Raw genomic sequence first — 27,751 nt, 5'->3', positions numbered from 1 at the left:
CCCCTCCCCCCCTCCCCTCCCCTCTCGGCACAGCTCTCACACGTGGCCCTCTCCCTCGCAGGGGCGGTGCATCGAGCAAGTCGCCCGCCGAACGCTGATGATAACCACCAGCAAAGATGTAAAGCACTCATGAGCACACACCCATACATGAGCACACCCACACAAAGACACAGACACAGATATCGCATCCACGCAGACACAGACATCGCAGCGAAACGCGATGCGGCAAGCAGAGGGGCTATGTCCATCGATGAGGACAGTAGAGCAGACGTGTATGAATGAAGAGGCGGCAGGGGAGCCGTTCAGCCGCCCATCGGAGCAGGAAAGCGAAGACAGACACCACTTGCAACGGGGTCTGCGCTCCTGCGAATACACAAGCTGAGAGAGAGACAGAGAGAGGGGGGGGATAGGCGCACGCATCTACGCTCCTCTGCCAACACGCCTGTAACACACCAACAAGCAAATAAGAGGCAGTTCGATGAGGCGCGCACGCGCAAGGCAATAGTGTTTAGCACTTGCTGACCGCACAACACCATGTCGAGCAGCTTCCATGCGTGCACGTCCTCTTCCCCCATCCTTTCCTTTACAGTTATACATGACATACGTGAGCACGTAGGGGGTGGGCAGGGGGGAGAGGGCGTGCACGCACGCAACAATAGCGAAGGAAAAAAATGTAGAGGAGCCCATCAAACGAGTCCGCACAGACATTTAGAGCTCTCCCGCATGGCGACGTTGGCCTCCTCTTCCGACGGGGACTCGCTGGGGTTGCGCCGATCATGCCCACCACGTTTGCCCGGCGCACGACAACTGCCACGACCGCTGCCGCCCGTTCTGCCGCTGCCCAAGTGTGGCGCGCAAGGGCTCACACCATCTTGAGCTCTGCTGCAAGTGCCACCAGCAGCAGAAGACCGCGACTGCGCGGCGGTTCTGGCAGCAGAGGCTTCTGCGGCTGCCGCGACTGCCGCTCCGGACAGGGATGTGTCAATGCGCGAGCGACGTGCAACACCGCCAGCCGAGGAAGCGACTCGCATCACCTCTTCGCCACGGCCTCCGCGGGTGTGCGGCTGATGGCGGGGGCCGGCGCCCCACACGTCCTCGAACCCGCCGCCACTGTTCGCGGAGCTGCTGTCATGGCGATTGGAATCCCCTCCCTCCGCCATTGCAGCTGCCGGCCCCGATGACAGTCCAGCGGACGGGTCGCGACGATGGAGGCTTCCACTGGCGCCTGGCAGGATCATGACGGCTGGCTGTTGGGTGCCCCCTCGACTCCTGTGGCTGATCCCGCCGTCCTCATCTTCGATGGGCACGGCCTGCACACGCATCGCCTGGTAGTTCGGATCCGGCCCCGTCCGGTACCCGCACTGCACAAGCACGACGTTGTGGAAGTACTCGTCGAGCTGCGCCATGAGCAGCGGCTTGTGGCGCAGCCCCCGCACATCAAATTCTGCCTTGCCGCTTTTTTGCTCATAATAGTCCTCCTCCGAGGGCGGGAGGAAGAGCTCTGTGTCGACGCACCCAGGCGGCATGACGCGTGGCCGCATGTCCGCTTTTAGGACCACGCCCGTCACGGTGGCGGCGTCGCTGTGATGCAATTTCACAGACCACTCGCTGCCACCCGTGCCGCCACGCGGCCTCGGCGCGTTCGCGCCGGCGGCTCGCTGGCCGCGGCGGGGGCGCCCCGCCACAGCCGCCCCCGCCGCGGCCAGCGAGTTGGGGCGATAACCCTGCAGCGCCAGCGGCGGGGCGACGCGTACGCCAGCGGCGCTGTCCTCGTGGTGGGGCTCCCCAGCGTGGACCTTAATGATCTCAGGCGGTATTTCCAAGTTCAGCATGTTGCAGCAGTCCGCGACAAATTGAAGGTGCCGCTGCCGATCCAGGCGCAGCATGTACTGCACGTGCCGCGACTTCATTACGCGGCGCGCGACATCACGTTGGATTGCCTCCTCCATAGCCTCCTTCGACGGTTGCTTGCGACACTTTCGCTGCGCTTCATCTTTCGGCCCGCTGCTGCTGCTACACGTGGAGCTTTTTGAGCGGAAGGCCATTCGCAGCCACGGATGGCGGAGCGCCTGCTCAGCGGTGAGGCGGCGCAGCGGATCGAGCTCGAGGAGTCCTGCCAGGAGGTGGCGCACGCTGTTCAGCGGGTACAACGGCGCGGCATTATCGCCCTCGAGGTTGTCTTTGCGCGCCTCTTCTTCGCTGCCCGACGCTGGTGTGCCAGGGAGAAGCGCGTCATGGCCCATTTCCGGTGCCACCATATCCGGCAGGTCGCTGAGGTCCACTGGGTCCTTCTGCTGCGCAATTTCGCGGTAAAGCTGGTAGCGTGTCACAACAGGCGGCAGGCCCGCTTGGCCGCTCTTCTCTTCATCGGTGTCGCTGTCGTCCTCTGGCAGCGTGAAGGGGCGTGAGTGCTGGCGCATCTGTTTCCTGTGCAGCGCCCGAAAGTACCGCACATGCGCCGGCAAGGGACCCGCTTTTCCCGTGATGAGGTAGTACAGCATCAGGCCGCAGCACCACATGTCGCTGGACTGCGCCGCGTCCCGCCCCACGTGCTGCGTCGACTGCGAGAAGGACGCTGGCGGCGTCAAGGCCCCGTAGAAGTACTTGCACAGCTCCGGCGAAGCACAGAGCGGGGAGCCTTGGTCGTTGTACGTGTCACTCACGCTGCCAAGGTCGGCCAGCTTCACCGTGCCATCCTCGAAGAGGAGGACGTTCGAGGGCTTGATGTCGTTGTGTGCGAGGCGCTGATGATGGAGGTAGGCAACACCGGAGATGAGCTGGTAGAAGATGCCCTTCAGCAGTGTTGGTGAGCACATAGGAAGGGGCATGCGTGGTAGTCTGTGCAGCGCTGAGGCTGCTGGTGTCGATGACGCAGCGATGGCCGGCCGGCTGGCAGTGTCGCGGGAGCCTCCGCCCTTCGCGCCACTACCGACGAGGGCGTCGCAATCAGCCGGGAGTGTGTCTGTCGACAGCGCCGGCGGTGTCGCACTCATAACCGCGATGCAGTTTGTCATCTCTGTCGTGCTCTCGGAGGTGCCGTCGCTGGAGCCATCCTCCCAGCTTCCACTACCGTCGCCGTCGCGGTGGCCCCTTGTGACGTTCGGGCGACGCCCGCCCGATCGCTGTTGTGGGGGCTGGGAGGGTCGCGACACCTTGGAGCGGCCCATATAGCTGTTGGCGATGGTGGTGGTGGTGCCGTTGGAAGTGGCTCGCGGTAGAAAGCGAGACGACCCACCTCGGCTTCCTTCGTGTGTTGTAGCCGCGGTAGAACTGTTCGTGCTGGAATGCGGCCGCTGCTGATATCCGTCTCGATCCATTCTTCGAGTGTCACTGTCGCGCTCGATAGCGTCGCTGTGGTCATCATCGCTGCTGCTGTGCGATGGACTCGCCGAGGCGCTATCTGCATTGCCGTCGTCCTCGTCCTCGTCCTCGCCGTCCATGAAAAGGGTAAGATCGTCTATGTCCAACTCCTCCAACGAAGACGGCACCCTGGGAAGACACAGTGATCCCTGCGACGGCGACTGGATCTGCTCTCCGTCGGCCGTCGGCTCGAAGGTGCCACACATGCGCCGCTGCAGCCGATGCTGCGCACGCCTCCACTCGCGTACTGCTTCGCGCCACCGCGTGCGCAGCAGCTGCTGCACGAGTTGCCGAAGGCTGCAGATTGCGATCGGCATCACAACGTACTCTTTACTGTATCGCGTGAAGGTGTCGAGAGCGCGAATTATATTCTTGCTGTGGAAGCGCTGCAAGTTTCGCATCTCTCGCCGGAACGTCTCCTGCCGCTTCAAGTCCTCCTCGCGCCGGTATTGTATACCGGACGTGCGCTTCAGTGTCCCTATGGTTCCAGCAAGAGCACCGCCGTCCTTACCGGCACTGCGACCACCGTGACCGCTGTCTCCGTCGCCGACGCCGCCGTCCTCGGCGGCGGCAGGTGACCTTGGCGACGCTTTGCCTGGCCTCGCCACTTCAGTGTCGAACTTGGCGTAGTTTCCACTTATTATCTTGATGGCGCAGCGCGAGAAGCGCCGGTCGGCGTTGTCCGTGCTCAAGTCGATGCCGTCGCGCACCACGCCGTAGCTGCCCTCTCCCAGCAGAGGGCCGAGGATGTAGTGGCTTACCTTCTTGATGCGCTTGCGGCGGAGGTCGCGGTCGGCGCCCCAAAGTGTCACCGCCGGCGGCGACGAGTGCATCGAGTCTGCCATGCTGTCGGCGGCATCTTCGCCAGTGTTGTTGCCATGATTATCGGCGTCGCAGACGGCGCGTGCGCAGAGGAGAGAGACGGTGGATGTGTCCCTTGACTGCGACGGGGCGTTCGGCGGCAGTGACGACGCGTAAGTGATACCCTCGCCACCGACGTCGCCAGCGCGCCGCCACACCTGTGCCGCTTCCGCTTCACCTTTCCGCTTATCGGCTGAGCTATTGGGGAAGGCAGCGCTGTCGTTCGACACGGAGGGCAGGCGTCGCTTGTGAGACGGCAACAACAGCGGCCCCTCCTCTGCTCCCGCCAGGCGCATGCCTGAGCTGAGCTCACCATCGGCTGCTCGGCAGCTCGATGCATCTGGTGTCATGACGGCTGCGGCGGGGGGCCCACGCGGGCGATTGCGCCGGTGCTGCAAGGGCGATCCTGGCCACGCATTGCCCACTCCATCAGCGCCGTCGACATCCTCGGCATCGCTACTGGTGGCCGGCACGTCGACTACACAATAGCGGTGATTTCCGTCATTGCCGTTGTCGTCCTTGCTGTGCTTGTCGTCTGTGGCGCCGTGACGGTCCAGCAAAGGGGTCCTGGCCGGCGATTCCTCCGACTTGGGCCGCGCATTCTGCGGCGAGCTGCCATCGCTACACATGTGGTCGATCGTAAAATGCGCCGCCTTTGTGTTTCCTTCGATGCCGCTGAGTGGGGCCTCTGCGGCGGCGCCGAGGTCACCGCCACCATTGCTCACGCTGCCCTCGGCGTCATGGTGGCCACAGTCGGCACACTTGCTGTCGCCCTCGCTGCACGTTTGATCGTCCATAGAGAGCATATCAACCGCAGGCGAGAAGCTGAGCCGGGTAACGCCACTAATGTCTTTTTGGGGACCCGTGGCGCAGGCACCGCTGACGTGGATGGAGCGGTGGCCGAGGAGGGACGACAGAGCACTCTCCTGCGTGCGGGGCGGCGTACGCGACTCACTGGCCTCGTCTTCTGAAAAGGCAGGCAGCTCGTCTCCCCCGCGCATTCAGGCGCACACACGAGCGCACGTTCCTTCCGGTTCTTCAGAAAAAATGTGTGTGTATATATATATATGTATGTATCGGTGCAGAAGAGGGAGGGCACGAGGGCGAGTGATGCGATGCGCCCTGCCCACGTGTGCCACAAGGAGGAGTCAGGGGGTGCGGTGCGGTGCGCGCGCGCGAGAGGGTGAGAGGGAGAGGGAGGCGGCGTAGTGTGCAAGAGCGATGTGAGGCACTGATGACCACAACGAATCGAGGCGCAAGCAGAGAACGGCTGGGCAGAGGCGTTAAGCGACAGGGGAAAGGAGCGAAGGCAACACGCGCCAACACCGACGCACGCACACGCACACATATGAGCGTGTACGGTTGGTGCCCGCCTCACTCACGTCAACGACCACGATGACCTTCCCCCTCCTCTTGCGTATACGCGGCGGCTCTGTCTAGCGTGGTCCCCTCTGCAAAGGCGGCTCCCTCCACCTCTGCTCCTCTTCGTTCCGGTGGGGAGGAGCCTGAGGCAAGTCAGAATGGCCACAGCACTATCACTGCCGACGGAGAACGGTGATGATGGCGGTGCTGAGGAGAACGAGCGGCAGCGGCTGACGTGTCTTCGCTCGATGGTGTGTCAGCTAATACATTGTCAGGCGAGGAGATGGACACGCAGAGATGGAAGACGCGGACGGCAACGGAGGGGAGGAGGGGGTGTGAGGTACGCATCGGCTTGCCGCTGTAGGTGCGAGGCAGCGATGCTCTTGGAGAGGGTCCTTGGTTGCCCGCTGCCGTCCCTTTCGTCGCAGCGGTGCTGAAAGCACGCGAGGACGTCGTGACATGCGAAGCGATGTGCGCGCACGCGTTCCCCCCCCCCCCCCACACACACACATACACACACCCGGTTGGACGCGTCAGGGGGAGGGGTGGAAGAGGCCGTGCGGATAATGTGCAGACAAATTGTGGAAAGGCTCGTCGCCTCGGTTGCTGCACCATTCCCATCCCCCTCCGTCTCTCGCCGTGTGTGTGTGTGTCTTCTCCATGCTTCAACTATTCCCCCTCCTCCGTCTCGTCCTTCCCCTCCCCTCGCAAGTGCGCCACCACGCACTGATCGTCACCCCACAAAACAAAAACGCGCGTCGAGACACCACCAAGCACAGGCCCGAGTGGCGCTGGCAGGGAGAAGAGCACCATCCGCAGGAGCAGGTCGGCAGGTGGTGTGGCGAGGAGAAAGGCCCCCCGGGGGGGGTGGGGGTGAGGGGTGGAGTCACGTCGAGGGCCATCGCCGCGACTGCTGATTGCCTCCGCTGCTGCCGCAGTGACAAAGCTGCGGCAGCAGCGGATAGGAGGAGCACACAGGTAACGGAAAGGGAGAGCGAGAGTGAGAGCGAGAGAGGGAGAGAGGAGAGGAGGACGAGGTGTTTGCCCACAGCAGCGCAGACGTTCGCTGGACAAGGACCCATCACACGACCGCCAATCATCCTGCGCGGGACGCGAGCCGAGGGCCCATCGACCCCTTTGCACCTCTTCACCCCCTCCTCCACACCGCCTTCTCGTCGCCGGGGACTCTACGACTGCATAACGACTCGATTGCACTCGCGTGTGAACTCTTGCACCGACACGCGCCCTCGAAGTCTGATGAATTGCGCGAGTAGTGGGAACTGCTCTGGTGCGATGAAGACATACTTACCGCGCTCATCGAAGACGCCGTGGACCTTCTCCATCTGCGAGAGGTGCTGAATGGTGCTTACGAGGTACTCCACCGAGACCTTCAAGTCCCGCGCCGCCTTCTGCAGCATGAGGACATGCATGCACTCTTCCTCGCTCGTGCTGCTATTCGAGCTGCCGGCGGAGCGCTGCGCACGCGCCTGCACCTGCCCCGCGCGGTCCAGCAAGAAGGACTGCACGCGCGCCTGCCGCTCTCGCTCCTCGTCACCGAGCTCGCCGCGCTCTTCCACGCCGATGTGCGAGACCCACTTCGCGTACTCTGCATCGTCGGCCCTCTTCTTGTCCTCGCGCAGCTGCTGCAGCGCCGCCTCCTCGAGTGCCTTGACCTCTTCCTCGCGCTGCGCGAGCTCAGCATCGCGCAGCTCGCTAGCGCCCATGCGCTGCCGCTGCGCCTCAAGGGCGGCCTCTTGCGCCTGCCGACGCTCCTCACGCTCGCGCTCCTTCGCAAGCTTCTTGCGCTGCAGCCGCGTCAACTTCACGCCATTCTCGTCCGCCTCAGGGATGCCGTCGCCGTCGTCCTTATCATCACCGTCGCCGACACCACCGACGGCATTAGCTCCGTGCTTCTGCTGCCGGCGATGACGCAGGCGAACACCTGCGCCCACCCGACGCCGACCAGCAGCAGCGTCCCCATGCACGCCGTCGTCGTCGTCTTGGTCACTGCCTCTCTCGCCGTCACTGCCACGTCGACGCGCCCTAGAGCCTGAGACATTCCGCGTCGACCAAGGCTTCCGCTTTCTGTTGGTGAGCGCATCGCCGCTGACCTCGCCATCATCCGTGTGGCGCTGCGAGATCCGTCGAAGCAGCAACGCACCGCAGACAGCGAGGAGAAGCAGAGCAAACACAAGCGATGCGGCCGACATCGCGCCAGAGTAGGAGGAGGAGATGTGGGTGGGTGAGTGGGTAAGTCTGTCTCTCCCTGTGCTGCGCGCCCATGCGCACAGGGTGTACACATACGACATGGGCGTATACGAATGTGTGGTGGGTGGCCAATCGACCGACGACCATCACAGGAGCGCCGCGATGCGACACCCCCACCCCACCCCACCGCGCGCACGCGCGGAGGAAGAGAGAGAGAGACAGGAAGAGCCAAGAACAAAGAAAAACCTGACGAGAGGGACTCAGGAGAAGTTGTCCATGTGCGCACCCGCCTCGCCTCACCCCGATTCGCGCTGAGGTTGCTCCGAGAGGGTGAAACGTGTGTGCATTGAGGGGGGAGGAGGGCAGATAGCGAGGACGGAGTTGCGCACACCTCGTGACGTCCGGGCGGCAACAGCACATTCCCACCCAACGAGGCTATTTGAACGGGCGAATGCAGCAGCCGGTGGCTGACATGGCGGTGCCCCGAGAGCAGACCGCCTGACGCTTGGGTGGTGTTGGGGAGAGGGGGGAGGGAGGGTGCACTTAAGAGGCCGACATTACGGGTCAGAGGGTCTCGACGCAGACGTGCACAGACGGGGGGTGCACATGTGGCAAAGCTTTTGTGAAGACGGTGCTAAACGATGCGTTCCCTGTGAACGGAGGTGCAGCAGTGCATCAAAGACAGCCCCGGTGGCCTGCGAGAGCAGAACGGCACGGGCGCAGGCGGAGCGTGGGGTGGGGGCGGAGGGCATCACGTCCCACGCATGCTCTCGTTGAGGGAGAGGGGATTCCAACAACCCTCCTTCACCCAAGTTGCGGCTGGGGCGGCGGTGGGGTTGTCCTTTCGGTGCGGCCGGTCAAAGGTGCGGCCGCGCTGGGCTGCCGTCGCTGATTCGTAGAAGGGGTCGCGTGCAAGCCTCGCCCGCACCTCTGTCGCTCGTGCGTGCAGCCACAACGATGGCTGCACCAGCAGCGCAACCGCCACACTTACTTCGGGAAGGTACGTGATGCGCGGCGACTCCAGCGATCGCAGCACAGCCGCTGCTAGCGCTGCACTCGGAAGGACGAGGAGCGGGTTGGGGAAGGACTCCGCGAGCAGCACATCGGTAAGACCGCAGAAATGGTGCTGCGCGTGCACTTCCAAATGCTCCAAGGAGACGTGTGTCTGCTGCGACACACGAGCTGCGATGTTCAGCAGTCCCCCGTTATGGCTCGTGCCGCACAATACACCCCCGAGCTGGGCCTTGCGCTGCACCCACGCTGGCAGGGTGGGCTGTATCATGCCCGCAAGAAGACCGCGCAGTGCTGCGAACTCGTCGGCCAGGAGCGGGTTCGGGCTGCTCGCGTGCAGACTGTACGACTCTAACGGACGGCGCTGGATTTGCGTGATGCAGTAGCGGTGCGCGCTCGCGACGTCGACGGGTAGAGGGTGTTCGACCAGGCGCATGCGTGATGACGCCGCTGCTGCCGCCACATCGCTGCGGATGCCGTCAGCGTTGCCCTTCAACGTTCTTATTGGCGACGATATTGGTGGCAGTGACGCCTGCTGCTGTCGCGGCGCGTTAACCACCCCTACAAAGGCGCAACGGTCGCCTGATGGCACCTCGCCGGGCTCGAGGAGTGACGGCCCCGGCCCATGCGCTATTGCGCGCAGCTTTCGCCGCTCCTCCGGCGACGTTGCATTGGCCATGAGGTCAGCAATGTCATCAGCGGCCGATGTCCCTAGTCCCAGCAAGCGCAGGCCACGCTGCGGATCTTCATGGAGAACCAGCAGCCGCTGCGGAGCGACGCACTGGCTTGCAGCCGCGTGTGCAAGGAAGGCGAGGGTGTCGAGCTGGGTGCGCGGATCCGCCGCCGCGCTGCTTGCCGTAGACCCGCACAAGGGCTGCGCAGGCGCATTATTCCTCCGCTTCCCACGCCCCGCCGCGGCGGGTGCACGTGCTGCTGAGCGCAGCAGCGATTTGAGCGCGCCCTCGGCGCTCCTGCGCGCACCCTCGTCGCAGACTTCCTGGCTGCCGGTGATGCCACCATGCGCCGTCTCGGGTCGGCTAAGATACTCGCCAGCCATGAGACGCGCAACGGACGGCGGCCACTCAACCTCGAAGTCGGTCCCTAGCACGCGAACGTCGACCTTGAACTCTTTTGTCAGCTGTGCGGCGAGCCGCCCGGCGTTGCGCGCGAGGCAGAGCGGCCACGACAGCACGGCTGCGCGCTCGCTGAGCCCCTCAAAGGTGCTGCGCCGCATTGCACCATGCAGGATGCGCATCTTATTCGTAATGTCATCAATCGTACGCTCGCTCAGCGTGAAGGACGACGACGTCGACGGAGAGGATTGGGGGATCGACATCGACGTCGGCAGCGCCTCAAGATGCAGGGGCACCTGCGTCTGGTACATCAGCTTTTGGATGGCGCCGACCGCTGCGTCCACGCGTGCGACGCAGAGCGACGCAACACCGCCGGTGCCGATGTCGATAGCTGCGCGGACGGGAAAGGGCTTGATATGCTGGCCCTGGAAGATGCCTGAATGCACATTCTGATGATGCGGGTGCGAGGCAACGCCCCCAGCCTCCTTGCACTTACTGCCGAGGGGCGCGGCTGAGTCTTCAGGACCGCGGCCGCGACGAAGGGGCCTCTTGAGCTTCAAGTTGCGGGATCTCTGTTCCGCCGCCGTGTTGTGCGCGAGAGTCTGAGTTGATGCTATCCAGAAGCGCTGGCACCACAACGCTGCTGCCACTGTGCAGCGAAGATGGCCGCCGCAAAGGCGACGAGGCGAGCGCTGGCGCATCGATGCTAACAGCCACCACCGCACGATCCGCGGGGGCAAAGGCAGCCCAAGACGGGCCCACTGCCGTGAAAATCACTTTTGCTGGATCGCCCCCGCTTCAGGCCTTGGGAGGAAAGCAGTGGCCACTGCTCTCATGCGCCGCTGTATGGGGCATGCCCGTTGGTAGGTGTGATGTGATGTGATGTGTGTGTGTGTGTGTTTGGGGGAGAGGCAGTTGCGCATCGCCATTGAAGCATACAACAAGGACAGTGAGAGGGGGAGGAGGAGGAGGGGGGAGAAGATGGCAGCTCTATGCCGCGTTGAGCATGTGCGTGGGAACACTACACGACGTAGCGCGCGGGGCAGTAGAGGACAGGGAGGAAAGTCTGACGACGCATTTCTTTCCTTGACGTTTGTATGTGTAGCTGTGCATCGCTTTTTTTCTTTTCCTCGCCTCCCCCCTCACTCTGTCCCTTCTTGTGCACGCGTGACTGAGGGGAGAGGGGAAGGCTGCCACACTTCACGGGCATCGTCCACCTTCGGAGGCACGTGGGGCATTCGAAGCACTAAAAGTACATGTGTATCTCCGCGTGTGTGTGTGTGTGTACATGTGTGTGTGTGGGGAGGAGGAGGGGGCGGGGCAGAGGAGCCGAGCGTGTCCCTCTCCCCTCTCTGCGTCAGCGATGTCGCCTGTTCTCTGCCCCCCCTCCTCCTCCTCCTCCTCAGCCCTTTTTCATCTCGCCATCATCGAGTGAGGGAGAAGCCGCCGCCGACAAACTGCCGCTGGTGCGGTGGCTTCTGCAGTGGAAAGTTCGGCCGTGGCGGCCCTGCCGTCAGTGAATCTAGCATCGCCTCGTCCTGCAGCGCGCGCCGCCGGCCGCTGCGTGCCGATACAGAGACGTTGTGGACCGTGTTCATGAGACCACCACCCCCGCTGCCCCCAGTTCCACTCGCTGCGGCTTGAGTACCGTTGGGGCTATTGTTGAGGAGGGCGGAGCCACCTGTATGGCGATCCAGCCGCGGCGTCTGTGACGTATACCTGTGTGACGCGTCCGCAGCCACCGGTTCGCCAGCCGACGCGGATGCACCTGCCGCTACTACTACCGCTCCTCCGACATCGCCTCGTGAGGCGACGGCGCTACTCCCAGATCGCCTGGCAGTTCCGACGCCGGCACCGCCGGCACCCCGTGTTCGGAGGACGAGCGTCTCCTCCGCTCGCAGCGCCCGATGCTTTGTCTTCTCCTGAAAGTAGCGGTGCTTCATGTCTTGAAGCTCCTCGTGAAGGTGCGCCGCCTGCGTCTCCAGTACATCCGCCTCCTCCTCCGCCTTCGCCAACGCATCGGTCATTTCTACCAGCTGCGCCTTGCGCTGCTGCACGTTTTCGGCTGCCAGGGCCATCTCCTCTGCCGCCTCTGGCCCTGGCAGGCGTGCGAGTTGCTGCCGCAGCTGTGCATAGGCGCGCTCCGCCTGCTCGACTAGGTCTGTCTTGGCCTTCAGTTCGTTCCGCTTGCGCACCAGCTTCTCCTGCAGGAGGTGCACCTTGGCGAGTGCATCCAGCACATGTGGCGCGCTGCTTTCCATTCTACGCCAGCAGTGCACGTTGTGCTTCGTGCTGAGCTCGTCCGCCAGGGCCCGAACCCGCGCACGGGCCTGCGACAGCAGCTTCTCCTGCTGCGCCTCTTTGGTGCGGAGGCGGTCGAGGTAGCGGAGCCGCACCAGGGCGATGCGGCACCGCAGCCGCTGCTCGATGAGAGAGTCCCGTGATGCCGCCAGTTGCTGCATTGCCCGCTGGTACTTTACCGCGCCCGACACCCGCGCCGCATCCGCGAGGCATATTTTTTCACGGACGAGCTCGAGCTCCTCGGAGCGGAGCAGCAGCTGTGCCGCGATCGTGTTGCGCTCGTGCGTTATGACTGCCAGCCGCGAGCCCTGCTGTCGTGCCTCCAGATCGTACTGCGCGATGACATGACGAAGCTGCTGCGCCTCGCTGCGTAGTGCTTCGACGCGGCTCTCGGCATGCTGCCGGTCCTCGCGCAGGAACCGCAAGCGCTGCTCTGTGTTGGCGACATCCTTGTTCAACTGCCGACTGAGGCTGTGGAGCTGACACATATCTGCCTCCTGCTGGATGAGCTCCATCTTCACAGACTCCAGCTCCTCGTGCTTGCTCGCGTGCCGGTTGCGCAGCAGCAGCAGCTCCGCCTCCGTTTCACGCAACGCTTTCTCCGTCTTCTGGCGATCCGCCGCCACGGTGTTCAGCAGCTCCTGCTGCGCCTTCAGTTTCTTCTGATGCAGCGCAGTGGCCTCCTCCACCGCCCTCGCCTCGCTGCGGCGAGCGCGAATGGCGTCGAGGGTCCGATGGTAGTGGAGCAGCGTTTGTTGCGCCTCTCCGGTCTGCCTCTCGTGGCTCTTCTCGGCGTAGTAGATGGCCTTGCGCACCTGCTCGTTAGCGGCGCGCAGCAGTTCCAGCTGCTGATTCAGGCGCCGACTCTTGCCCACCTCGATAGCACGCTGCCCCTCTGTCTTTGCGCTCGTCGTGGCCTTGACAGTATTCGTGTGGACCGTGTTTGTCTTGCGCTGCATCGCCTTGGCGAGCGCCTCTTCCAGCAACGCGCGCGCCTTCTCCTCCTTCGCCAACTCGGCGAGGGCGGCATGGACCGAGTTGGCGCGCTCCTGCACCGCCGCGGCGGCCGTCGTGCGCTTCTCGACGAGTGCGGATAGCTCCGCCTGCTGCGCTCGCGCTGACTTCTGTAACGCACGCAGCTTCCTCTCCTCACGCTTCAGCTCCTCCTGCTGCTCGCGTAGGGAAGCTTGCCGCTGCGGCAGGTCGTGCGAGAGAAGGGTGTTCTCCCGCTCAGCGGCAGCCAGTCGCGCTGCCTCGGCGGCGAAGCGCTCTTGCCGCTCCTGCAGCTGGCGGGCAATGGCTTGGATTTCTTGCGCTGTGCTCTCCGCCTCCTTGGCGACTCTCTTCTCGTCACGTATGGCCCGCTCCACCTCGACACCGCGCTCGTCGAGTCGGCGCATGCACAGCTCCGTCGTGTCGCGGTACTGCCGCACGCTCGCCTCCTTTGCCGCCCGCTCCCGCTGCTCCACCTCCAAGCTGGTGAGCAGCTCCTGGTAGGCGCGGCGCTGCACCTCTAACTCGTGCTGGGACGCCTCGTGCGCCTGCTCGGCGGCCGCGAGCTGCGCGCATACCTGTCGGTGCTCTGCCTCAGTCCGACCTACCGCCGCGTGCAGCAGTACTGCCTCCTCCTCCCGCTCTTTCTTTACGGCAAGCAGATCGCGCAGATAGGCCTCCTGCCCCATCGACAGTCCCGCTGTCTTTTCTACCGTGGCGTCGAGTTCGCTGACCTGCTGCCGGAGCGTGTGCAGGAGCTCGCGACTGCGCTGCTCCTGCTCGTGCGCCGCGTCAGCTTTCGCCCACGCTGTCTCGATCTCGTCCCGCAGATTTCGGATTGCATCCTCGTCCTCCTGCGAAAGCTGCATCGCTGTCGTAATCTGCTGGTGGTGCGTGTCGAGCTCATCGCGTAGCTCACGCACTTGCCGAAGGAGGCGCTGCTCCCCATCTTGACTGCTTAGTAGCAGCCGGTGAAGCTTTTCGTACTCGTTGCGGAAGGGCTCCAGCTGCGGCTCAGCAGAGAGGGCACGGAGCACCTCTGCGTATCGCTGTTCAATGGCCTCCAGCTCCGCCGCGGAAAGGCTTCCTTGCGTGCTGCCAGCGGCAGGGGAGGCTGCCGATCCGGAATGGGCGCCTCCAGCTGCCGCGGCCACAGGTACCCCTGGGCTGCCCTCTCGAGCGGCGGCGGCAGCCGCACCGTGAAGGTCAGCTGCAGAGGTCCCAGGCGGGGACGGTGGCGGCGGCTCCCGCGTCGGCGCCACCCTACCATCGCCGCCGCTGCCACTCAACATCAACTCGTATACGTTGATATGCGTGCGTGTCGATCCCAAGATGAAGTGCTGGAGCAGGGCGTCGCAGGGAGGGGAAAGGGTGTTGACAGTAGCGGTGAGACTTAGGCACACACGCAGAGAGGAGGGCAGGGAGGGAGGAACGCTCTCGCCTCCACTTTTCCCTTTCGGTTCACTCTCTTTTTTGTCAAGGCTTCTCCTCTCCCGCCGCTCCGGCTTGATGCTGCTGTGAGGCCCGTGTGTGTGGTGTGTGTGTGTGTTGGGGGGGGGTAAGAAGAGCGTGGCCACCGATAAAAGGGAGGGGAAGAGAGAGGAGGGGTGGTGGTGGGGAAGTGTTGGAAGACCACAGAGCGATGGAGCGGCAGAGGACATGAGTGCATGCCGAGCAGCGTGCACCGGACTCGCATGGGAAGGGCCTCCGAGTGTATGGTGAGTGCGCTTCCTTCTACGCCGCCGTCGATTACACACGACAGACGGACACCGAGACGTCTTCGTCACGGCCTGTTGGCCTCCGCCCCCTTTTTCGTTCGCTTTAGAGCTTCGCACGCACCTCTCTTCTTCTCATCGACTGAGAGATTCCTGTCGCTGTCCGCTCGCCGCTACTGCTCAATGGGGGAGGGAAGGGGCGATACGGTGGCGGCGGAGGTGGAGGTGTGTGTGCCTGTGTTACTTCATCCTTGGCGTGTGCCCACCACGAGTCTACGAGGGGTTCGCCGCTGTTGCCACGGCGAGCGTCGCAGCTCCTTATTGCCTCTCCTCCCACTCCACACCCTGCAGAGGCGCAGGTAGGCGCGCATGCACACACACACACACACACACGCACAATCCTGAAGGGACCCGCGGGGGTGGAAGGGGGGTGAGAGAGGAAGGAGGGCTGCAGTGCCCCCCCCCAATGCACAGTGGCGCTCGCCGCGTGGAGACGCGCCTACAACGTCTCCATTTCAGCCCCGCTCGTAAGCCTTGAAGACTTCATATGACGCACCGATCCGCATCTTATCTGAGATCCCCACTCACACAGAGCGCTTGTCGGAGGGCGACCGCGCTGTGGGGGCCGACGTGTGCGCGGAAGAGGTGGTGCAGTCATGCGATGAGGCGTCGTGGATGATGTCCAAGCGAGCGCCACCGCCGTCAGTGGCCGGCAAGCGACGCTGCAGCGGCCGCAGCAGCGCGCTCGAGAGCATTGAAACGGGCGTGCTGGCGTCGAATAGAAAGGAGAAGCGCGCCGGCGGCTCTTCCGCAGCGTCCACGTCGCCCACAAGCGGCCGGCGCTGCGGTTGCGGTGGCTGCCACAGAGACCGCGGGGGTACTCGCTTGTTAGAGCTGCTGTTCACGTCATCGCTGACGGCGTCGACGTTTACATCACCGCCATCCGCGCCCGCGCCTGTGTCCAACACCGCTCCGTAAGTACCGCTGCTGCGGTTGACGCTATACGCGGCGCCCCTCACGTCCGCGTTCCTCACCGCCGTCGGTGTCAGCGGCGAAGACGGCACCGTCGCAGTGGGGGGCGTTGATGGATCCCTGTCGCCATTTTCCTCGTCCTTCGCCGTCCACCTCAGCGGCTGCAGCTGCGTCGAGTAGGCCCCGCTTCGGCCGGGCACTGCGCCAGCGGAGAGGGACGCTGGCACAGTGCAGCTGCCCTCGCCCTGATCGTGCATCGCTAGCCCGTCCGTGTCACCGCCCATACCACCCGCACCGATATTTGGCTCTGCTTCCGTCGACTCGGTTGTCCCCACGCTGCTTGTGCGCATCGCAGAGACAGATGCGTCTGAGAGCGTCTCGACGGACAGCGGCGGCGGTAGACCGGCTCGAGCGCGTCGACTGCTGTAGCTTCCGCGGGTAAGGCTCGGTGTCGGCAGCTGCTGCCCTCGGTTGCCTGAAACAGCTGCCAGCTGGCGTGAGTACGAGCTCGGGTGGTGGGCCGTAAGGGGCGACGGCAGCGTTCTTTGCTTCGCCTTCCCGCAGACTTTGGCAGAGCTGATCGTCCGCTGCGTCTTGTCCGGGGTGACGGCAGTCATTGCCGCAGTCTCAGCTTTGCCGATTGGCCGCGCCGGCTGCGAAGATGTTGGTGCCGCTACGGAGGCTGAGGCCGCTGGCTTCACCCGTCTTGAAGCGTTCGAGGTTGTCAGATGCGGCGACCGCGATGACGAGGGGTGAGAGAGGACCAGGCTCGGTAGCGTACTCGCTGTCGTCTGCATGAAAGCGGTGATGGCACAGCGGGGTAGCACGGCTGCTCGCTGCGACTGCACTGCCGCGCTACTCGACACGTCGGGTGTCAGCATCGGCGGGTGGCCTTGCGACAGCGAAGGGGGCGGCATGCACGGTGCCGCAATGGAGGCGCTCATAGTGGTGTTGCTGCTGAGGCTGGGACTTGGGCTCAAGTGCAGGGCCGGACTAGGGTGCGGATGGTGATCGGGGCGGCTCGCTGGCGTGAGCGGCGACAGAGGCTTCGCGAAGAGCGCCGGGTGGCGACTAGCGGTCGCACCGCTGCCGGCAATACAGGCTCCCGTCGACGCGGAGCTGCCTGCCGCAGAGGGCGAAGCTGCAGAGGGTGGGCGGGCCATGCAAGGGGAAAGAAGTATTGGCGTGATGCGTAGAAAACTGGTGGCCGACGGCATAGATGCTGCCATCGGCACGCACGGCAGCGTTCCCGATACGGTGGCCGATGACTTTAGGTGAATAGAGGTCCACTTCCTCGCCCGATGAGAGGCAGCAGCCGTTTGCAGCAGCAACTGCTGCGGATGACGCGCGACAGCGACAGGGAAAATGGACTGGGCCACCTGCAGCGGTGGACTAGGGGTGGAAAGGCTTGCCCCTCCCACAGCGACCGAGGCGGCGGTGGCCGGAGTGTGGGCCTGCTGCGCGTTCGACCGTCGCGAGGGTGTTGAAGCAGTACTGCTACTGCCGCTGTTGGGCCGATGTGCGTCAGTGGAGCAATGGCGCTGCCCCTCGCCCCCAGCGGTGATGGCGTTGATACCGTTTGGTGTGACGGGGCTCTGCAGCACGGCTTTATCATCACCCCCCGCTGCAGTTGCCACCCGGATGGGAGGGCTCTGCAGCCACGACGACAGCAGACTCTGCGGCGGATGCGAGCTGGGGCTTCGATCGCTGCTGCTGTGTGTAGGCGATACGCAGATAACCGCGTTGCGCCATGCCGGCAGGTTTGCGCAACCTTTAAAGGCAGCGCCGTCTGCCGACCCCGCTGATGTTGGCTCAGCTACCCTGCCCTCGTCCATCTCGAGCATCGCGTCCGTACCGCCGCCGCCGCCGATCATGTCGTCGCGGCGAGCACCCGCATCCGCACTGCTGCGAGGTGTGGCAGCGGCGGGTGAGACAAAGGCGCTCCGGTGCTGCCGCGCCGCTCGCCGCCCTGGTGACGCCTTCGCGACGCCAGTTCCTCTGCGCTGCTGCCGTAGACGCGGCCCGGTTGCCGTCGGCGTCGTTGCTGTTGCCGTGTTCGAGATGCGGCGCGCAAGACTGGCCGCCGAGCTGCTAGATATGAGTGTGGCCCTGGGGGGCGCCAACGGCGCCGCAGAGGAGTCAGCATTGGCGGAGGTCGTCGTGTTGACGGCACTAGTGCCGCTGCCGCCACTGTGCCCCTTGGCGCCGAGAGCGCTTCGCCCGCCACGCGCCACCACGCACGAAGTGCCGTCGACGCGAGCGTCACTGTCTTCAGTGGCCACGCTCACGGCTCCCCCCGCCTCGGTGGCGGCGCTGCTGCGGTGTCCGCTGTGCAGGGCATCGAGCAGGCGCCGCGCGGACACGCTGGTGCTACCGCTGCTGGTGCGACGAGCAGCACCCTTCTCGGGCGTGCCCAGGACGTCGGGGAGCGCCTGGCCAGCCGCAGGCGAACTCTTGCCTGCGGAGGCAGGCGTGAGGCTCTTGCGGGACGGGGTGGCCGGCTGCGGCGGGGGCGGCGGCGGATGCCGCGCACTGGAAAGCGAGCAGTGGGCCCCACCGGCAACGGATATCGGCACCGCCGATATGGCCACCGCTGCGGAGGTTGCTCGCTGCCCGTTGCGTTTGCGCCGGTGGAGCCCCGAGGAGGTGGGCGACCGAGGCAGTGATGGAGCGGACGATCCACCGGATATGTCTTGACGACGCTGTTGCTCTTGCGGCGCGAGATGCTGCTGAGCTCCTCGTGGCTCCTGTGGCTTCCTGACCTTCTCGTTGTCATGGTACGCATCGCATACCTGCAGCCGTTGCTTCGAGCAACTGCCACCACTCACGTTCCCATCAGGGGTGGCCCTGCTGCTCATGCTCTCTGTGCGGGTGCCAGCGCTAACACGGCCCGCATCAGTCAAAGCACTGGGCTCGTCCTCAGTGGCACTAGCGTGCAGAGGGAGCTCCATTCCAAGTTGCATGTCAGTTATGGACAGCGTCGGCGCAACGGGCGACTCGCAGATGACAGCGCTGCTCCGACTCTCGGCTTGCCACACGTGCAGCATCGCTGGCGGGGGCAGGAGCGACGAAGGCGAGAGCTCTTGCCGTGGCACATTCGCCCACGGCGACATAGCCGTCTGAGGCACCAACGTCGTGCTGGCTGCTCGCGACGGCGCCGTGGCGGTGATGATGGCGCTTGTTGTGATGAAGGATTGGAGAGAGCTGTTGCTGGAGATGATCTTGGGGAGCACCGTACTGCCGGTTAGCAGCAATGCGCCCACAGAGACGGCAGGGGCTGCAGTGACAGGAGTGGCCGCGGCGAGTCGCTCGAACGAGAAACCGCTAGGTGCGGCGGGCGCCGTTGACGCAATGCCCACGACCGCCGCAGCTCTTCCGCGGCCTAAAGCGGCCTCGCCGCGAGCCCCGTCTGCCGGGCACCGCGTGGTGGGCGGCGACAGCCATGGCGAACGGCCTACCGGCGTGGCGCGCTCAACCCCAACGGAAGCAGACGCAGACGAGGGGAAGGGCGCCGCGAGGGCCGCGTAGCCGGCGCTTTCTGCGTGGCCATCGATGCTGCGTCTGCGTCTGCAACTGCTGCCTCTGCGAATGCGCGGAAGGGCCACGGAGCCTGCCGAGAAGGACGCGCAGGAGCGCTCGCGCCAGTCGCCTTCGCCGCCGCCGATGTCACCATCGCAAGAAAGACCATCTTCGTCCCGATCGCTGACGCCGGAGCGCCTCTGACTATCTGCATCACAACGCCGGCAGCGGCTGCTGTGTTGGGGGTGCCAGTCTGCAGCATCAGTGGCGCCACCGCGACTCGCCTCCAGCTCGAGCCGCCTCACTGACCGCTGCAGTCGCGACACCACCGACGACATAGCCAAGATCCGTCGAAACAGTGTCTCTACGGCCGAGCCTACACGCCGCTGAAGCCGACGTCGCTTCTCGCGCTCCTCGTGCACGCTGCGCACGAGGGCCGCGAAGTTATCCCTCATGTTCGTGGCCTCCAACGTGTTCTGCACCGTCTGGGCAAAGAGCTCGCTGATGGCGGTGTCGTTGTCCGTGCCGGAGGGAAACTGAACCTTTCGAGGCGGCGTCCCAGTCGCCCCGCCGCCGCTGCCCGCGGCTGATCCTGAGGAGGCGAGGAACGACGCGGAGGAGTGAGGGGCGCTCAGCGCAAGGTAAAGCGCGTCCAGTTCATCTGCGGTATGCACGGAAGAGCTGGCGGCGGTGCTGCCGACGCTTCGTAAGGCCGCAGGCGCGACTCGCGGGGGCGATGTCGACTCGCGGCTCTCACGCTCCGCGCCCCTGCGGTGCGGTGGATGTGGGTGGGGCCGCGCTTGCTGTTGCCGAGGGGAATCATCGGGAGGGGGCAGCTGCGTGAGCGACGAGCGTAGGTGGCGTCGGCTGCCGCGCCGCTGCGGACGCACAGGAGAGGCCGCGTCGGGCCCATCATAAATGGCGCCGTCGCCGCCTTCTGCGAAGGGTCTGATGGAGAGGGACCTCTCCTCCTCCGTTTCTTCCGCCGCCGCCGATGACGTTGGGCGGTGCTGCTGCTGAGATGGCGGACGCGCCGTCGTGTGGTATTCCGTCGGCGTCGAGCAGTCAGAGCTCTCCGACGAAGAGAAAAGAGTCATTGGCACTGCCCACGTGAAGCCGCTCATCAACGTCGCGCTTGCGGGGGTGCTGTTGACGTCGGCACCGATCACCTCCGATGTCGCGGCAGTGAGGTTGCCAGAGGATACCTGTGGGCGTGCGGGCACCGTGACAGCAGTCACATGCGCCGCCGCCTCCTCCGGCTGTGAGGCGTGCGTCGGGCTGACGACCGTGACAAGCGACCCCTGCCGTTGGCGACCGACGCCGCTGGTGGAGGTACCAAAGTTTGCCATCATTGGCGGCTCGATGGTGCCACCACTCGCCACCGCCGCAGGTGCCGTAGGTGTATGGTGGCGGCTGCCGGCGGCCACCGTGGAGGGGGCAGCACGCGCACAACCGCCCCCGACACCCACGCCGGCGCCACTGCTCGCCTCTTTCCACTTGGTGTTTGCGAGATCAGCAGGGGAGAGCGGAAGAGCAGCGCCCGAGGCTGCTACGGCGCCGGGGTGGTGGAGATGGCGATGCCGGCTGCTGGTGCTGTGGCTCGTGTGGTTGTCGTCCTTTCCGCTTACGTCCATGGCTGAACCGGTCGCAGTCACCGCAGCGGCGGATGCGTCGACCGGCATCGCCGACCTGGAAGGGGCCGGCGCTTCCGCGCTGTGCATGGTGTACATGCCGGACACATGTGGGTGTTGAGGTTGGCGATGCCGGCGGCAGCGCTGCTCCGAATGCATCTCTGATGCTGCCGCTGCTGCTCGATCATGACTGTGGTCTCGATGGGTGATGTCGGTGCAGCCGTCGCCGTCTATAGACGATGCTTGATTCATGTGCGACGCCAGCGAGGTGCGGCAGCTGTTGATCTGGCGGCTGCGGTGATGCTGTCCACTGAGCTCATGACTAGGCACACCGCTACTGTTCGCATCTCTCACGCTGTGCCCTCGATGCGCGTCTAACGCTACCTGGTCACATGATTGCTGCTGCTGCTGCTGCTGCCCGTGCTCATGCTTGTGCGTCAGCAGCGCTTGCAAGGAGCCATCTAAAGTGCTCTGCTGCACCTCACCACGGGCCTGATTTTCTTCAAGACGGTGAATGCGGTCCAAGCACGTGACGAGAAGCTCCGTTAGCGCCGCCTCGGACGTCAACGCTGCAGCGACCAGAGGCGGCGCGCTTGCCTTCATAGTGTCTTGCGCGATCGCCTTTGCGTCGCTTGGCGTGAGGGGGCGACAACTAACGTTTACGCCGGCGATGGCAGAGGCAGCATCGGTTCGGGCTGATGCGTCATTCTCGCTGAGCCCGTCGACTGCGATGGTGGTGGAGCTTGCCGGCACGGGCGCTGTTGCCTCCACAGCGGCAGCCTTTAGGGAGAACATCAAACGGCCGTTGGTGGCTGACGTGTGCATTGGCTATCGTTCCTCGTCTCGGCTTCCCTCCGGCGTATTGCTCGCGCTTGGAGAAGGGGGGAGGGGCAAGAGGTGCAGTGTCCCCGCGTGCCTCCCCCCTCCGAGAGGGAGATGCCTGAGGGGGGGGGAGGGCGAACAGCGTGAGAAGGGGAAGGCGTACGCCAGGATTGGGATGACGATGACCGCACTCCACACACACACACGCTCGATCGCCCCACTCGAGGAGAGCGCAAGCCAGTGACCGAAATAAGCTGAGAGAACCTTCAAGGCTGAGAGAGGGAGGAGACGTTAGAAGAGGAAGAACGGAGAGGGGAGGGGGAGTAGAGACGCGATGTGGGCAGCGTGTGCGGAGATGTGCTCGAGGCCTTGTATTGAGGTCGAGGCACACCCGTCCTCCTCCTCACCACACACACACAGACGCACACAGAGAAAGAGAGAGAGGGGGAGGGGGGACAGACAGACAGAGACTGGACGAGAGTGCCGCCGGCTGGGAGAATGCATGAAAGTAAAAGAGGCGAAGAAGTTGACGCGCACACGGGCAGGAGAGATGGGGGAAGAGGGGGAAGCAGCGGATGAGGGAGGGGGCGGAGATGGGGCCGCGGTGTAGGTAAGAAGACGGCAGATGGTGGGCGGGTGGCAGGAGGAGAGGAGGACGGTGGAGGGTGCCGCCACTGAGAATAAAAAGAAAAAATGCCGCGCCACCGAACCAACACGGGGAGCGTGTGGGAAAGTGTGAGTGCGTTGACTTGCTCGAGCTGGACGATAAGACCGCAATCGAGACCGCACAATGAACGACAACCACAGCAAAAAAAAAAGAGAAGAACACCGACAGACACCGACACGAGCGAACAGCAAAGGGCTCGCCGTTTTGTCGGCTGGCGGTGGTGATGAGTGGGTGTGTGTGCACTGAGAGCGGAAGCGAAAGAAGGGAGAGAGAGGGAGGAGCCGTATACGTGCAGAGGTCCACCGAGAGGGGGTGGGGTGGGGGGCGCGAGTTCCCCCGCCGAGCGCGTACGAAAGATGAATGCAAAGGAATAAAGAGAAGAGGGTGACGGGCCTGTGTGCGTGAGAAGGGTGGACGGATGGCGACGTGCGCGCCGTGCAAGCCAACAGGCAATGCGCAGAAATCGAAGTGCACGCGCGTACACGCACTGCCAGAAAAAAAGCACGAAGGCAAAGAGCGGAGGAGAAAAAAAAGGAAAGGGTGATGGTGATGATGGACGCGGTTCGGGGGGAGGGGAGGGAGGGGGGAAGAGGCGGAGGATCGATCGGGGAGGGGAGGGGGTGGCGGGCAGATACAGCGGAATAGATTCTGAAGCGCAACACACGTTATTTTCGTGTGTGTTCTACTGGATGGACGCCACAAAGCGCCAGTGCCCACCACTAAACAACACGCCGATATGGGGACGGGGAGAAAGAAAGTGAGAGAGAGAGGGAGGGAGGGAGGGAAGGGGCGGGTGAAGGGAGGAGCGCGGAGTAGCTAACGATCACGCATGCAAGAGGAGCACGGTACCGACCGGGCGAGACGGAGCTCCTCTGCAGGAGCGGCAGTGCCCCACACAGCACCGACAGTGGCCGAACGGCGGGGCGATTACCTGCAGCGTCGGGTGGAGGCCGGCGCCGACGATACACGTCTCTCTCCCCTTTTTTTCGTTGCGATTTCAAACGCTGAGTGCCGATATGTCCTCTCTCGTGCCCTTCCGCGCATGACCTCCGCTGGGCCACGACGGTATGCGCCTCGAGGGGCAGCCTGACGCACCTCCCCCCCTCTCCCCCTGACAGTTTCGTTAAATACGCGTGCCTCACAACCGCTTCTGTTCCACCACCATCACCTCCTCCTCTCCACCCCACCCCACTCCACCCCGCGGCTGGTTTGCCGGTGAGGAATGGATTGCCCTCTCGTTGCTCTTCGTCGAGGGCAAAGACTTTCTCGTGGCGTATGGGCGGTGGTGCTGCTGTGGACGCGGGGGAGCGCGGATGGGAAAGATGCCGAAAAGTTGTGCCCGAGTGCCAAAGAGGGGGAGACGATGCCGCGCCGGCGACTCACAGCTGAAACCTCCGCACGACACAGACGCTGCAGGGAACTCAGCGACGAGCACGCGGAAAGCAAAGCGAAAAGGGCGCCGGTGTGCGTGTGTGTGTGTGTGTATCGCCCGCTTGAGGTGAGGGGAGTGGCGCACGGTGCGCTGGTGGGACGTGCGCGTGGAGGCTGCCCACCAAACAATGGCAAAGGGAGCGAATAAAGCGAGCCCGACAACAAAAAAGGGGAGCCGCCGACTGCCGAAACCGAATACGTTGGCAAAGAGTGCGAATGAAATGCAGAGGAGTGAGGACAGGGCGGGCTACGGCGCGCCACGAGACACGGAGAGAGAGACACCGACACACATACACAGGCACAGAGAGGAAGAGAGACCAACGGTGACGAGGACGCCGTCGCCGAGAGACCGAATATGCCGAAAAGAAGCGTCCGCCGAATCACAAAGCAGTCAACGGGAATAGCCTCTCCAACACTTCACTCACTCAATCACTCGCTCTCTCTCTCCCTCACTGCCGCTTGATGCCCTTTTCCGTGTGTGCGTGCGTGTGTGTGTGTGGATGTCTACCCCCTCTCTCTATCCCTCCCTCTCTTCGGGTCGTGCTGCCAGGCGCGTGGACGACGAAAAAGAAGAGGGCACGTGAGAAAAGAGTTCGCGTGATTGTGCCGAGAACAGCCCGCGGCGGGTGGGAAGAAGAGAGGTGAGGGCCGACTCACGTTCCTCGAAACATCAGCTTCTTTGCTTTCTTTTTTTTGTTGTTCCGCCAAAGGCGCCCGCTCTTCTCGGCCACGCGGCAGACACACGCCGAAGGCGGAGCGGCCCTCCTCCCTCCCTTTCCAGCTCGGCCCCTGCTGCGCACAGGGCCCTATTCGCCTCCAGGGGCGAGAAGCAGCAGGTACACACGCACGACAGCGATGCGGGCTACTCAGTCACCTCAGCACGCGCCCGGCCTTACACTCTACCCCGCCTCCCGCTCCGCAGGTCGCCTGGCAGCCGCACTCATTACACTGGTCGCCGCCTGTTGCACACACCCACACACAGAGACACACACACCACGCCCCAACCCCGCCTCGGGGGGAGGGGAGGGGGCCTCAGGTTCGCCACACCACCAGTGGACAGCGAGGGACGGGCGACATACGGCCGAGCCACACTGGCGCTTGGCCCCAGCATATGGACTGGCGCGAGCGTGCTCACTGTCGCAGGCGGCACCAGCGCCACGCAATGCGAGATCTGACCGCTGACATCAGCAGCGATGCGTTTCTCACAGGTGCCTCCGCAGCAGGGGGGTGCATGGCCCGGCCTCTCTCACGCACCGGAGGCGGCTCGGTGTTTAACAGGGCGACAGAGTGGAGTTGGGGGGAGGAGGAAGGAAAGGGCCCACCGGAGCCCGCAGGTTCTACACTGAGGTGCCACCAGACAGGAAGGTGGTGTCGGTGTGTGTGAGTGATAAAGCTGTCGGGGGGAGAGTGGGAGAGAGAGAAAGAGCGGTAAGCATTGCAAGAGAAGCAAGGTGAGCGTCGTCTGAACGTTGAACTCACAGACACACGTAACAATCTTTGCACATGAGAGCACACACGCGTTGGGAGGGCACATGGCGCTTCGCATCGGGCCTCGTCCTGTTTCTTTGCCCCTTTCCCCCGCGTGCGCGGGGAGAGACCACCACTCCTCCCTCTCCCCCCTCCCCGCCTTCCTGGCTTAGTTCTTTTTGCAGACGGTGCCAAAGACGATGTCCCAGAACTTCGAGGTGATGCCGTACCCGCGGGTGTCGTCGACGTAGTGGTGTGCGTGGTGGTACTTCTTCAGGTCCTTCCAGTACAAGTTCGTCGGGTCACGGTGGTGGAGATGGTAGTGAACTTGGTCGTACAGGACGTAGCCGCACACGAGACCGCCGGCCACGATATCGAGGCAGCTGCCCGCGAGTAGATAGCTGCAGCCGTTGTAGATGATCGCGCTGGCCACGACGAACAGCGCCGGTGGGAAGACGAGGCGGTCGGGGTCCATCGGAATGATATGGTGAATGCCATGGAGCAGAAGGTGCAGCATCTTGCAGAGCGGGTTGTCGAAAAGCGGCCTGGGAACGGTGCGCTCGAAATGGAAGATGAGGCGGTGGATGGCGTACTCCAGGAGCGTCCACAGCCCCACCCCGGAGAGGAAGAACGCCAGCACAAAGAGCGGATGAAACAGACTGACGGCGACGGCGTGGCGGTACTGCGTGTCTGCGATCACCTTCGGATCCGCCGTGCCGGCCGGGATGTACGACGCCATGGCCGGACGGACAGCAGCTGGGTAGTTGTGGAAGACCAGGTTCATGTTCGGGTAGTACAGGAAGGCGTCGAAGCGGCTTCCCCACGCCGGGTTCAGCTGCGTGTAGTCGCGCAAGACGCCACGCGCAGTCCAGAACGCGCTCAGCGGCAGCCAGAGAACCACGACGACCCAGTGCTTCGTGCGGGAGAAGAACTCGATGAGGCCCCAGTCGAATAGGCGACAGTTGGGTAGGTAGATGGGCGTGCTGATAATGTGCATGTACTGGGGGAGCGTGAGGAACATCACCTGCCACACCAGCCCGCGATCACGGCGAATAGTGAAGTCGTTGTACACCAGGTCTTGCTCCGTTATGCGCGGGTACGCCGTGAGCTCTTGGCGCCGATAGTTCTCATACTCGCCGAGCTCTCCGCACATGGCGCTCTCGACCTGCTGCACTGAGCCCACACGGTACTGCAGCAGCATGTTCAGCGCGCTCATCGTGTGAGCGTGAAAGTTGTACTCGTCGTGAAATACCTCCGTGACGTCCTTTCCATGGTACTCGAGCATGAGCAGCGCTCCGCCCGGGTGCGCGTTGGTGAACCCCGTGACGTCGTAGACAGCGCCCTTGTAGATGTACACGCACGGCGCTGGTGTTGCCGGCATGAGAGGGTTCGTCTTTTCAGCTTCGTGCTGCCTTTTACGGGCATCTGCGTATGCCTGGAAGGCGCCGGTGTTCGCGAAGATGATTTCCCCAGTAGCGACGTCAGTCGTGTAGTACTGGCTCAACAGCGCCGGCACTGCCGCCACCGCAGCAGCAGTGGTCGCGGCCGGCATTATCGAGTGCAACTAAAGCAAAAGGTACGGTGTACTGCGCCGCAGCGTTACGACACACAAAAATCTTCGTGTGGCGGTGTTGGGTGGTGGTGAGTGGATGATGGTAGGGTTGGAGGGGGGGGAGTTGGCAGGCAGGCGATCGCAGCGTACACGGCGGTACTGTTGGCCTGCTTAGATCGGCACCTGCACTACGGCTGTTCAGGCAGCGATGGCGCACACCACATCAAAGCAGCAGCTAAGCCAAGATAGAAGACGCTGCAGGCCTGATCGACTTACCTCGTCGGTGTGTCCACGCTGGGAGAAGCCACTCAGCAGAAAAGAGATGAGGAGAAAGAAAGAGGGGTGGTGGTGGTTGTGGTAGTGGTGCGGCGTGCACATGAAGAAACGATAGACGTGCGCCACCTGAAAAAGGGAGAGGCGAGAAAAAGTATTAGCGGGTGTTGCGTATCTCTGTGGTGGCTGGGTGGACGCGTGTGGGAGCGAACGCACATCGGACAAGGAGATAGAATGGTGAGGTGGCGGCGCGGGAAATCGCGAAGAAGAGGGATCAAGGTAAAGCAGAAGTTGAGCAGGCCTGCACGCCCGCGCTCACGAGCGCCGGCTTCCATGTCACGCACCCTCTTCACAAGCCACACGATTGATTCGCAGCGAAGTGCCGTTTCGTTTTTTTTGTTTCGCCAAAGGCGCCCGCTCTTCTCGGCCACGCGGCAGACACACGCCGAAGGCGGAGCGGCCCTCCTCCCTCCCTTTCCAGCTCGGCCCCTGCTGCGCACAGGGCCCTATTCGCCTCCAGGGGCGAGAAGCAG

At 63.8% G+C, this 27,751-nt stretch overlaps 6 protein-coding genes across 6 annotated transcripts; all 6 read right to left on the bottom strand.

The window, feature by feature from the left end:
- Positions 1-686: 686 nt before the first annotated feature.
- LSCM1_08074 (uncharacterized protein) lies at positions 687-5,222 on the bottom strand (the record flags this gene model as incomplete). The annotated part of the gene is made up of 1 exon (XM_067325416.1): positions 687-5,222. The coding sequence occupies one exon, from the start codon at positions 5,220-5,222 to the stop codon at positions 687-689; it is 4,536 nt and encodes a 1,511-aa protein (XP_067181521.1).
- Positions 5,223-6,770: 1,548 nt separating this feature from the next.
- On the bottom strand, positions 6,771-7,793 carry LSCM1_08073 (uncharacterized protein; the record flags this gene model as incomplete). The annotated part of the gene is made up of 1 exon (XM_067325415.1): positions 6,771-7,793. One exon carries the CDS (start codon positions 7,791-7,793, stop codon positions 6,771-6,773), a length of 1,023 nt encoding a protein of 340 aa, XP_067181520.1.
- Positions 7,794-8,542: 749 nt separating this feature from the next.
- LSCM1_08072 (uncharacterized protein) lies at positions 8,543-10,576 on the bottom strand (the record flags this gene model as incomplete). The annotated part of the gene is made up of 1 exon (XM_067325414.1): positions 8,543-10,576. The coding sequence occupies one exon, from the start codon at positions 10,574-10,576 to the stop codon at positions 8,543-8,545; it is 2,034 nt and encodes a 677-aa protein (XP_067181519.1).
- A 723-nt stretch (positions 10,577-11,299) lies between these two features.
- LSCM1_08071 (uncharacterized protein) lies at positions 11,300-14,461 on the bottom strand (the record flags this gene model as incomplete). Its single annotated transcript, XM_067325413.1, has 1 exon — positions 11,300-14,461. One exon carries the CDS (start codon positions 14,459-14,461, stop codon positions 11,300-11,302), a length of 3,162 nt encoding a protein of 1,053 aa, XP_067181518.1.
- A 1,007-nt stretch (positions 14,462-15,468) lies between these two features.
- Positions 15,469-21,831, bottom strand: LSCM1_08070 (uncharacterized protein; the record flags this gene model as incomplete). Its single annotated transcript, XM_067325412.1, has 1 exon — positions 15,469-21,831. One exon carries the CDS (start codon positions 21,829-21,831, stop codon positions 15,469-15,471), a length of 6,363 nt encoding a protein of 2,120 aa, XP_067181517.1.
- A 3,731-nt stretch (positions 21,832-25,562) lies between these two features.
- On the bottom strand, positions 25,563-26,945 carry LSCM1_08069 (uncharacterized protein; the record flags this gene model as incomplete). Its single annotated transcript, XM_067325411.1, has 1 exon — positions 25,563-26,945. One exon carries the CDS (start codon positions 26,943-26,945, stop codon positions 25,563-25,565), a length of 1,383 nt encoding a protein of 460 aa, XP_067181516.1.
- Between the last annotated feature and the right edge of the window lie 806 nt (positions 26,946-27,751).

Source organism: Leishmania martiniquensis, chromosome 3 (assembly GCF_017916325.1).
Source record: "Leishmania martiniquensis isolate LSCM1 chromosome 3, whole genome shotgun sequence".
Classification (NCBI taxonomy): Eukaryota; Euglenozoa; class Kinetoplastea; order Trypanosomatida; family Trypanosomatidae; genus Leishmania; species Leishmania martiniquensis.
Note: the sequence above shows the minus strand (reverse complement) of the source record. Positions and strands in the feature narration are given on the sequence as shown.